A 12,166-nucleotide genomic window follows, 5' to 3' on the forward strand; every position below is an offset into this window, starting at 1 on the left:
AGGAGAGGCACTGTCATTGTTTTCTGTTTTGAAAACAAAATGTCCACACTTTATTTTACTTGTAATTTCCTAATGGTTTCCAAGTAAGTTTCCTGGAAAGAGACACATCACTTTGTACTAGCTGTAGTAAAAATAATGAGAGTGGTTTCAGACTGCTACAGTATTAAAAGAAAATCCCTGAATAAACTAACAATCTGTGGTGGAATGTAACTAAGTCCTGAACAAATTTCAGGTCCTTGTACTTTACTAGACTATTAGTTCTATTCTACTGTACTCCATCTTAGAGTTAGTCTCTGTACTTTTTAATACACTACATTTATCTGAAATCTTTAGCCAATAGTATACACATGTAGAGCTGAAACAATTAGTCATCTGATAGAGAAGTGACTGGCAACACAGTTTGAATTATTATAAATACCAAAAATGTCATTGTTCTACTTCTACTGTACATTATTCAGTGCGACCTCCGCCTTCTGATGGCATCTTTATATCTGATGTTCATCACAAATATACTTCCATAAATCCGCATAGAAAAGAGATGCTCCTTATGACAACAGAACTTGCCTGAGAATTATCATATTTCTACGTTTTCCTCTGTATAAAAATACATCAGTGATAGTTGGCTGTATATCCAATGTTACATAGCACACAGAGACTCCTAATAGCGAATTCGGCAACTTTATTTTCCAAAATGACAACAAATATAAGCTAAAACAGGCCTCAACATGTAGCTCTTAGCCTGACTCACTGCAATCAATAGCAACATCACACTTCCTGTTTGTAACCAGGTGAAGTTCTTAATTAATGGTGCATTCCAGTTGTACCCGGAAGTCGGATGTTTCAACTAGAGCACCCTCCGAAGTCGGATTTCCAACTCGGAAAGTCTGAGAAACCCCAGCAACCCCGAAATAATATAATAATATCATATAATCAGTCGATCAGATGGTTGAGTCTGTGAACGGTTTGAACTGTAGTTAAACAGTTTACTCTTTGGCCGTCTTCCGTAACAAAGTTTGAGGAAGTAGCTAACTAGCTAGCTAGCTGCCAGTGAAAAGAAAACAAGTTATCTGGTAACAACACCAACACAACACAACACAACTATGAGTGGAAACTGCCTGATCCTGGATATATTGACCACTTTGCCTCCATGAAGAAAAGAGAAAGTAAGTCAGTATTTTCTGTTGAGTTTGTCTTTGCTCCTGCTTTTACTGACAGCTAATTGCGGCGCTTTGTAGCTAACGTGTTTTAGCTAGCTGACATCACGAGGTTTTATTGTTTCCCTCGACACTGAAGATGTTGTAACCTTAAGACTTGTTGGTCGTTGTCAACAGAAACGAGCAGATCCACACCACATCAGACCGGCTGTAGATCAAAAACTTGTCAAATCTAGACTTTGTTAACAGAGAGAGTGTAAAAACTTTAAAACACAGTTCAGATTTGAACTTATTCTAAAACACAGTAGAGAAATTTCCCATCTAGACCACATCACCAGGTCTAGACCAAGAACCACTAGAGCTAGACTTTTCAGATTCATGAAACTTTTATTCTGATTGTTAAAAAAAAAAAAAAAAAAAAAAAAAAAAAAAGGATACTAAACTCAGTTTAAAATCAGGAAAAAAGGGATTTCAACAGCCTTTCCCAGACCAGAACCACTAGACTTGTATCCCCTTTGCAGTTTGTAGTCACTGAGCCTGTACTTGTTTTCTATGTCTGACAGTTTAGAGATAATCAGCCAACAGTCTAATCTACTCTGACTTTTAGTTTCTTCTTTCCAGTGTGGTTTCAAACAGGTTTCTTTACATTGTGTAAAGACAAGGTGTTTGGGAAGCTGTGTTGTTGTGATTCTGGTCAAAGTGTGTTTGAGAGGGAGCTCAGATCTTGGGTTTTGGGTTTGTAAATGTATATATCAGTATTGGTGTATATATCAACTGATGATGAAGCAGCACTCAGATACTTCACTTGAGTAAAAGAACTAGTGCAACAATGTCAAATGCTCCATTGCCAGTAAATGTCCTGCACTTATAATTCTAAGAAAGTAAAAGTACAAGTCAAATCATCATGTTTTTAATGTCAAATTTAAATCTGAAAAATAACTAGTAATGAAAAGTGTCTAGTAAAGGACAAACTTTCTATCTGAATTGTAGTAGAGTAGAAATATATAGTAGCACGAAATGTAAATACTAAAGATAAGGATGTGTATCTTTTAAAATTTCAGTTTTTGATTTTCAATAAATCTGCAAAAATGCATGTTCTCACCTTGTTATTATGGGTTATTGAGTGTAGATTGAAGGTCAAAGATGGCAATTTTAAAGAAATGGACAAAGTGCCTGCACATTAGTGAACAGTGGATATGTCAGTTTTACATAGATTTACATGCACAACAGAAATGTCAAGTTTGACCCATTAACATGCAGTTTTTTCCTCCTCTTCCCTCACCAGCCCCATATGCAAGTTTCCATGACTAAAGGGTACTCTGTCCCTGGAGTACTACAGAGAGGCAGAAGAAAGGTGGGACAATAATGGCTGTTAATCTTTATTGTGAGGCGAGGTGAGGCCATTTTGCTTTTTATGGTGAGACTAAACAAAAACACAGCTGTCCTCAGTCAGCAGTGTCTCTTTTTTCACATTATTGCTGTGGGATTACACAACAGTAAATCGCAGTGTTCAGGCTGCAGTTCAGTCTCATCACTTGGATTGACTGAAATCACAAAATGCAGCGAGGTCACCTGAGGGCACATTCACCTGAGGTACGTAGGCTTACTGTACCACAAACAGGACTTATGCTGTACGATTCATTTTCCAATACGTTTAAACGTCAGTTTGAGGGCTGAAGTTTGGGGTTTCTTTCATTATTGATTATGTATCCGCTATTACTTAATTGATTGAGCTGTAAAGTGGAACCAGAAAATTGTGGCTTTTTGCCACACAAATGTCATTGTGTCTTGGTAGGTTGGTATACTGTAGTTTCACTGGATTTAACCATAAGAATGTGACTGTCCGACTAGAACTCCTCACATACTCCAACTGATTTAAAGGGAAATTTGATTCAAAGAGGTGCTTAAATGGTATTTGTAGCTGCAGCTGTTCATGTTGTGATTGTGAACTCTTTTAAACCAACAGGCTCCTTCACACTCAGCCTCTCTGAGCACAATCGGTCGACCAATCACAGTTTAGTCTGTGGACGTCGGCTGGCGTGTTTCGTCATCGTCCGTGGGGAGTTTTGACGTTGACGTGAGCAATGGAGAAGAGAGAGGAGAACCAGTGTCGGAAAAACGAACCGAAATGCTGAGTGAAATCAGCGTTTGAGTCGTCGTTTCATCGCCTTGGTTTGGTAGAACTGTGGAAAACAAAGATTTAGAGCTGTTTTGCTCAACAGAGTGAGGCTGGACGATCAGCACACCTGCGGCACGAAGGTAAGCTAACGCCAACGCTAGCGTTAGCATTAGCAGTAGCATTAGCCTTAGCCTTAGCCTTCTCATTAATTCGTATTTTCCGGCCTTAGTTCAGGGTTCATTCGTTTTTATTTAGTGGGTAAGAGTGTGTTTGTGTTTCTGTGACTGTTGGTTGCCTGTTTGCAACTCTTTGCAGTGACTGCGAAGTCACTTCATGTTCGTTTGAGGCGGTTTAGCATCTTGCTGTGATCGTTTTGTGCCACTTTCCGTCTGCCTGGCTGTTTCATCTCTCTATGCTCAGCTGGTCTGTTTGTGTTTTTATTGCATCGTTATTTCCTGTAGGCTTGCCTTGTAGTGATCAGTCATTTGTTTGTGGCGACTGACTGAGCTTGGTAAATGATAAAGTGGTAAATATAGCTTTGTAAAGGAGACTTGAACTTCGTGCCCCTTCACAATATATGAGCTGAGATTACTGTTAGAAATGATTGCATTAAAATTTCAGTGTTGTTTCCTTACACTGTTTCAGTTTTGTTTGAGCTAGTTTTTGAGTGTTCTTTTTGTTTTTTTGTCTTGTTCAGCTGCTGCAGCCTGGACAGAAATACCAGCTCTCACCTCACAGACTACAGAGGTATGTTTCAAAAACATTCACCTATTTCAATTGTTAACGTCAGTTTTCAAAACATTTGCGTTAGTTGGTTCTTAAAGATATAGTCCATTGATAACTACAGTGTCCTTCAGGTGATTTAGAAACACAGAGCACTGACATTATATATGTTCAGTAGCTGTTCTCATTGTCTGAATAATTCATAGACTTAACTCATTGTTAGAAAGTCATTTTTAATTAATTTTATGTATTTGGAAAAAGCCTGGTTTTAATAATTGTTGAGGTGAAATCACAGAAACAACTGGATTCACTGAAGGTAAGAAAATCTTGTTATTTCTATTAAAAACGCCAAGAACAAAATAGTTTTGAAACTTACTATGAACAGACAGTTTTATGTATTAAAATGTAAATATAATTAGAAGAGAAAAAAGACAGTTTATTCACTCATAAAAAAAATCAAACAAAAATCAAACACCACATAATGCAAGTCAGCTGCGAAGATACGTCATGTATTTGAGTTGATTATTTGTCAATATGAGATACACACAATATACATCTTCTCAGAGGGTGTGATTAACGTGTTGTTTTGTCTCTGCAGGAGGAGATGACAGCAGCTGGCTCTGGACCTGAAGTGGATGAAAGAAGAAAACAGAATTATGAAGCTGTTAATTAGACAAGCTATAAATAGAACTACAGGAAAACCAAGATGGTGGATGTTTTCTATCAGTCTGTGATTACCTGATAGAAGACATCCATCATCCTTGGTCCTCCTGTTGTTCAAGTGGAGACACTTAGTTTTATTCTCCAACCTATAAGGTAATTATCTGCATATTTTCCACAGACGAACATGTCTCTCTATTAAGCATCAGAACATTTTCTTGCTTATGACACAATTATTATAAGTAGTTTAATGTTCTTAAAGATGTTTAACTGAGACATGTTAGTCTGTGGAAAATGTGCTCAGAACTACATTATGTGTTGGGTGAGAGAATAAAACAAAGTGTCCCCTTGTGCTCAAGTGTCTGTTATCATTTCTGTGGTTTATTAAACATTGTCTGGAACAAAATCACTGGAAGCACTTGAAATATTAAAGATTAATGACAAGAATATATCTTATTTTTTAAAGGTTTTAGATGATTTTTTTGCAGCTACATAGTGGAAAAATCCTAATTAACAGTAATTCAGACTGATAAGTTACAGCAGCTTTAACTCAGTGATGTTTGATCCAGATAGTAAGTTTAAAGTGTCAAACAGCAGCTGAGGTAATTATCACAAACCATTAAACTCTTGAGCTGCATGTTTAACTCTCACTTTAAACACACTGAACTTTTCCATGAGGAACAGTTTAACTCCTCAGTTTTTCCACATCAAGTATAATTTCAAAAACCAACAACTGCAATTTGATATCAAGCTAATAATTACATGAAGCAAAAATACTTTTATCATTGAGTAAAGAGACCAGTTGTTTTTCTATTACATCACTGTTAATAGAAGCTTTGGAGCTTTTACATTAACTTGATATGAACAACATGGTAAATGTAGATTAATTTAATCCATTTTATACAAACCCATTGGAAAAAAGCTTTAGATTTAAAGATTTTATATTTTTGCAGCTGCTTTGTAGAAACTGATTAATAATAATTAAAACTTAAGTTTAGTAAGTTACAGTCCTGATCTGCAGCTTTAACTTAGTGATGTTTGATCCAGACAACAGGTTTTAAAGAGTCCGACTGGAAACAGTTTCCTCACACTGACCTTCTGGAAATCTTCATGTCCGCCTCTTCTCTCTGTGACTCACTGGGTGAAGTTTGAGTCCTGAGGAGAAAAATCACAAACAACAGACACTTTTAAACCATCAAATAAAGCACAGAGGGTTTCTGGGTAATGAAGTTCAAACTGGCAAAAGATGAAAAAGTAAAAGACACAAAATCCACAAAGAAACCAGTGTGTGCACTAATCACAACTAGTTCAAGAATAAATGAATTATTAATTTGAAATGTACAGTAATTAGCAGTTTGTCTTTGTCAGTTTGCACTACATTTGAGCTGAACAAACAGCTAGGCTAATGTTAACTAACACTGAATACACTGAGCAGTGTAACAATTTGCAGACCAGACCAGACAACATGAACCAACTAAGGACTGATGACAACAACAATAGTTTGGAGAATAAATTGAGTAACTAACTCCATCTTCTACTGCCATGGAGGATGCCAGGCAGACCTAACCGCAGATGACAGTGAAAGGAGGAAGGTGGAGGCTGACATTTTTTGGTCATCCCCTGGGTCACATGATTTCCATAGGATTCCAACGCAATGATATAGTCATCGTGACAGGGTTGGGACGTGAATGATAATCACATTAGCCAAGTTTTAAATTAATTAATAAACACTATTTATTGTGTGGGTAAAACTGTCTCCTAACTGGTTTGCCATGTAACATTAAAAAACCAAACAAAAAAAATTTACCTTGGCCCCTGACTCCTCAGTCCTCACACTACTTTCTTCCAAGGTAATATTTTGTTGTCACCATATTAAAGAGTAACAGTAAGGCCATATAAAACTATGATACTTTCCATGACAATATAAAAATAACTTGTCAATAAACACATCAAAATACATCATTAGATGTCACATTTTGATTTATATTCAACTGTGGTAGGCACTATGCAATCCATGTAATGTATCTTTCACTGTAACTGACAGACTCGGGCCACAAAACACAACATGGGAATGGGATGGGACAGGACAGGAACGTTTTTGCAAAGTAAGATGGGACTGAAGTGAAAATCCACTCCTGTGTCGACCTCTAGATGGAGGATGTTCTAAGCAAACTACAACAGAGCTGGGTGATCTTTGGACTAAAGCACAGGACACAGTTTAGCCACAAGAGTCGTCTCAAAATAATGAGGACAAGGAGGACAAGACAAAGCTTTACAAGAGATTCCCGTAATTTCTAAGTTTCAATGCAGGTTTGTCAACTGTGGCCATTTGTCTAATTTTCTTTCTAGAGCACAAACATGGTCAAACTATAAGCTCCACCACACTGTGAAGTTTTTAATTGCTGCTGCTCGCCAAGGGTATGTCTCTTACATATCTCCTTACAGGAGAGGAAGAGTTTGCGATGAGCAGATTAGTGAAGAGACCGACCTCCTAAAAAACCTGTTACCTGAGACATTCTTCAAGCAGACTGAGGGTTTAATGTTGGGGTAGTGTAGGATTTTACTGTGCTTCACTACAGATATGTGCATATACTGACATAAATAATTCAGTTCATCAACACATTTTTTTCAGACTGGGTAAACCTATAGGACACATACCTCTCTGCTCTGTAAATTGAGAGCTAGTATTTTCATCCAGGCTGCAGCAGCTGAACAAGTAGACCTAGAAAACACAAGAACAACACTTGAAGAACGAATTAACTGGTTAAAAAAAAAAGAAAAAAAAAAGTAGTAATATAAACTTATAACCACTAACAGAAGACAACACTGAAAACTAAACCTACATAGTGTGAGGGCACAGAGTAAAAATGTAGTTTTCAAGCCAGCTCTCTACATACACAAAACTACTAAATCAAGTATCAAGTCAAGACAAACTTAACTGATCACTTATATACACAACAGGAAATCAGTGGATGGCCAGGGACAGATTACCACCACACACACGGCACAAAGAGAGAAAGAGGTGACCATAAATAGATGGAAAACAGCCAGGCGGTGCAAAATGACCACAAAAAACATAAAACGATCGCAAGATGCTAAACCACCACAAACTGGCTTGAAATGACCCGGATGGAACAAAAAATGACAAAGAGACACAAAAAGAACTGTAAACAAACAACAAGAGTTGCCCACTACCGTCTGCCACAACTCATGTTACCAACGCTTCAGTCACAGAAACACAAACACACTCTTGCCCACGCAATTACAACGACTGAAAGTGGAAATAAAGTCAGGAGATATTAATTAAAAAAAAGAAGGCTAACACTAATGCTAACCCTCGCCGCTAATTAGCTAGCTCGTTAGCCTTACCTTCACCGCAGGTGTGTTTAGCGGCCAGCCTCATTCCTGTTCCACAAAAACAGCTCCAAGGCTTGTTTTAGCATGCGGACTTCTTTGGTAATGAAGGTTCTCATAGTGCTAACAACCCAATGCGACGACTCAAACTTTGGTTATACTTCGTATTTTCACTGTTTTCCCCATTTTCTTTCACCGCCATTCTACCCCCTTCTTCCTCCTCCCTTCCTCTCCCGCTCGAACGTCACAGCCAGTGACGACGCACGCTAGCCAACGTCGACAGAAAAAACGCTGATTGGTTGGAAGACTCTGCTCCGCCTATTTCGGTTCTGATTGGTCGAAACAGGGAGGTCGATCACTCAAAGTAAAGACTGAAAAGCGCTGAGAATTGATGATTAAGTGAACAGCCTTCAATTTTCACTGAAATGTTTCACCTAGATTCAACAATGTGTAACTCCTACAAAGATTATAAAATGTAACATCACCTACAGTTAGGGTAGTAAAGAAGTCCTGTTGATACATAAAGATTTTTAACATTATTATTATCTCATAAGTAAACTTGTGTTCCACACCAACTCTGAACACACGCTCCTTTTTTTCAGGCATTTCATCAGGATGAATCCAGAGAGAGACACCAAGGTAGGACGGGGAAACGTTGCCCAGTCAATCAACCCTCATGTCTCCAGTCTACTAAAGAAATGTAAATATATAAGTCAGTGAACCAGCCACTGAAACACATATACTCACTCACACACTCTGTCAGCAGTCAAAGTCATTCACACTGTCACTTTCTGTCTGTTTTTCATAAGCTTAATAAAGATAGACATGGTTTGAAAAGACAAATCGAAGCTGTGTTATTGGTCTTAAAATTTGAAGTTGCAATTTCAAAGACCATGTTTATTCAGTGTATTAAATGTAAGGACCACAGATGAGTAATTTCTCGAATCCCAGTGAAGTGGGACAAGTTGTGAATGCTGGGTGTGTTGGTGTGGAATGACCTGGTGGAAAAGAAAAATAAAAAAAGAAGAGCCACTCCAAAGTTCATTTTCCAACACATAAAAGGAAATATATTTAAAAAATTGTTCATACTGAAGAACTTTTATCATTGCAGAGTCATTTACACAGGGGGCAGTTGTATGTCAGTCTGTCATATTCATATACACGGTTATTCAGCTGCACACACTGCCTCCTCTTCCCTTGCAAAGTCGTCACCTTTGCAGAATATGTAGTGTACACTTGTTTGCATACGGTTACACAGTTTCAGAATAAAAATCAGTATTTCATCTCTCGTCGATTTTTAAACTTTTGATTCAAACACTAATACTCTTGGACATCACATTTCTGAAATGGCAAATGAGGAATAAGGTGAAATTCTTCCTTCTTTTAAATTTGCCTATGACAAATCAAAAAGAGAAAAATCAAGACTTTTATTTGATTTTCTTTTTTACAAACACATCTCACTACATGGTTCATCTTTTTTTTTTCTTCTTCTTCTTCTTTTTTTTTTTTTTTTAGTAAATCTGTGGTTTTAGAAATGTCACCCGAAATGCAAGGGATGTGCATAGGTGTCAAGTCAACGTCCGGCTCCGTCGCTGTTGGTTTTTTCTCGCCCCCTCTTGCTTCCCTTGGCTGAGTCCAGTCCTCCAAACAGCTGGAATGTTTTTTTTTCTCAAAGTAAATATTTTTGTCTTCTTTTCTTTCTCGGAGGTTTATAGAAGGACACGGGGGGACACTGACTGACTGACAGCATGGAAGCTTGCAAATGTCCACATGCATGATAACCTCATTCAAATCTCTAAAACATTTATGGATTTATTTAGAAGAGACAGTACCTGGAAGGTAGAAATACTGAGCATACTGTATGTGTGATACCTGTGCCAATGGCTAACAACAGAAGAGATGACAGAGGAAGTAAGTCAGCGTTAGAGCTTAGAACAGAATAGGAATGAATAGACAGGGAGGGAAAGCGACATGATGGGTCAACACTGCAGTGTGTTTGTGTGCTTTTATCTGCTGAAAGACAGAATACCCACTGACACTGTCGTTCTAGAGATGGTTTACAACACCCAACTGGACTACAATGAGACGGGAGGGTGAGGGTGGTGGTGGAGACCACATGGGATGACAGGACACAGTACTGTCTCTTTAAAACAAACATCTACAAAAATGTTGCCTTCTAGCTAGTACAGACATGACAATATTCACTTTTGTTTACGCTGTTTTTATACAACACTATGACTAGGTCGTCTGTACAGGTCGATAACTGGCTGCCGCAGGTTGTCTGTGCGGCGTCGGAGGGGGTTTCGGTCGGATGCTGTGGTTGCTTTCACAGTACGCTGAAGGTGTTTTCGATCAAGTGCAGTGTAGAGAGAGGGTTCCCATCGCTTGTTGTCTTTGTTTATTCTTATGTTAAGGGAGGATGATGAGAGTTTGGCCAAGATGTTGCTGCTGCTGGGCAGAGAGATGGAAGAGCAGAGAGAGTGTAAGGGAGGAGGTGGAGGAGGAGGTGTAGGTCAGGGCTGCAGGTCAGTAGACCCAGGACACAGGAACCCACTGGCTGGTGGTGCAAACCAGATCGATGGCCTCCTCCAGGTGCCTGATGGTCTCATCAATCTCGTTGTTGATGATGGTCTGGTCGAAGTAGTGGGCGTAGGTCTTCTGCAGGATCTCCGACTCCTTCTGCAGCCGCTGAAGAGACTCGTCCTGGTGGACGAGGAGGAACACAGGCTGTTAGATGCTGATGAAGTCAGAGAGGGCAAGAGAAATTCTGAAGGCCTCTACATACTGTGACTGAGCTTTCTGAGGTGAGAGAAGTAAACTGTGAGAGAAACATGCTGAAATCTCTGGTCGTCAATCCACAACTGTGGCGTTACACTGAGTTGGCAGTTTGTTAGGAACACCTAAAGCTGAAACCAACGCTGCGTAACACAACAGTTCTACAATAAGTCCTCCATCGTGAAGGTTTTAGTGTTCAGTTTGTGTTTTAGTGTTGGTGCTGATTCAACTTTATGGTCATTTTGGAGGCTGAAGTTTGTGCTGGTGTTGAATCAAAGTGAACACTATAACCTTCATCAAAGAGGATTTATTGCAGGACTGTTGTATTTGACTGCATTGGTTTCAGCTTTAGGTGTTCCTAATAAACTGCCAACTGAGTGCAGATTGCCTGAAGTCCACTGGTGGTGAATTCAGAGCAAATCCATGTAAACATGCAGCAGATCAGAGCCCTCAGAGGTTCAACCCTCAGTGTAGAGAGGCCTTGACTGAGCAGAGGAGGAGGCAGCACTAAGCACTAGAACCACACAGACAGACATGGCAGGAAACGCACACACATAAATAATTAAAACTAACACAATACAGTCTGTATCCTGTCGGGTTTTACTCACTGGCAGCGTTCGACACCACCTGGGCATCTGAGGGGAGGCCCAAAGAAACAAACGCATGCAGCATGCAAAAATAAACGAGTGCAGGGAGGAATGAGAGAGGAGAACAGATGAGTGGAGAGCAGACAGAGTGAGAGGCTGCTGGCCCACATGCTGTGTGATGACTGTGATTTACCAAACGATGCATATTGTGATGAATTGGAGTGTGAATAAAAAAAAAAATCACTGGTCAGGTTTAAAACAACTAATTAATAATAATTTGTAATAACAAACTGGTGAAATGTTTTTCTGATTAATCATTTACTAACCTGTCTAACTAAGGATAGTGTGATATTTTCTTTTTCAGAAGCTGAGACCAGAGAATAATGAACTGATCTTTCACTGATCAAGATCGACACCAATTATTTTTCTTTCAATCAGTTAATTGATTAACTGACTTGTAACTTCAGCTTTCATCATGTATTTACAGCTTTGAAGAAACATTTTTTGACGTGTTTATTTACACGTTGCCACATCAGTTGAACAGAGATTCAGTTCAGTCTTTGATATTTGATTTTTAAAGGATAAGACTGGTGATATTTAATACAGAATATCACCACCTCATCCTTTAAAATGAGTCATGGTTTGTGTGTTTGCTGTTGTCGTACCTCATTGATGCCTGGTGTGATAGTTGGCGCAGCAATAAAGACCACGTACGGGGCGAACTCTGCTGTCCGCAGGACCTTCAGGGCCTGATGGAGACCAGGTGTTAGATTCAATACATCTCTTAATATGCA

General features: G+C 38.9%; 1 protein-coding gene and 2 long non-coding RNA genes across 5 annotated transcripts in view; 1 reads left to right on the forward strand and 2 right to left on the reverse strand.

The window, feature by feature from the left end:
* Positions 1-805: 805 nt before the first annotated feature.
* Positions 806-5,103, forward strand: LOC108897598 (uncharacterized). Of its 3 annotated transcripts, none has more exons than XR_001963319.2 (5): positions 806-1,163; positions 2,440-2,747; positions 3,121-3,413; positions 3,971-4,020; positions 4,595-5,103. It is a non-coding gene; the product is annotated as an uncharacterized LOC108897598 (long non-coding RNA). The 3 variants fall into 3 exon arrangements; XR_007814615.1 differs by having other exon boundaries at positions 2,440-2,548; XR_001963320.2 differs by having other exon boundaries at positions 2,440-2,508.
* LOC108897599 (uncharacterized) lies at positions 4,027-8,751 on the reverse strand. Its single transcript, XR_001963321.2, has 4 exons — positions 8,026-8,751; positions 7,315-7,378; positions 5,752-5,811; positions 4,027-4,622 (listed from the first exon to the last, which is right to left on the reverse strand). It is a non-coding gene; the product is annotated as an uncharacterized LOC108897599 (long non-coding RNA).
* A 1,511-nt stretch (positions 8,752-10,262) lies between these two features.
* The window catches only part of caska (calcium/calmodulin-dependent serine protein kinase a), a 122,418-nt gene continuing 120,514 nt past the window's right edge, over positions 10,263-12,166 (reverse strand). Inside the window, 2 exon segments of the mRNA XM_051076040.1 lie at positions 10,263-10,713; positions 12,038-12,121. Of these exon segments, the coding sequence (XP_050931997.1) occupies positions 10,537-10,713; positions 12,038-12,121 (261 nt within the window). The 3' untranslated portion in view covers positions 10,263-10,536.

Source organism: Lates calcarifer, linkage group LG1, assembly GCF_001640805.2.
Source record: "Lates calcarifer isolate ASB-BC8 linkage group LG1, TLL_Latcal_v3, whole genome shotgun sequence".
NCBI classification, from domain to species: Eukaryota; Metazoa; Chordata; class Actinopteri; family Centropomidae; genus Lates; species Lates calcarifer.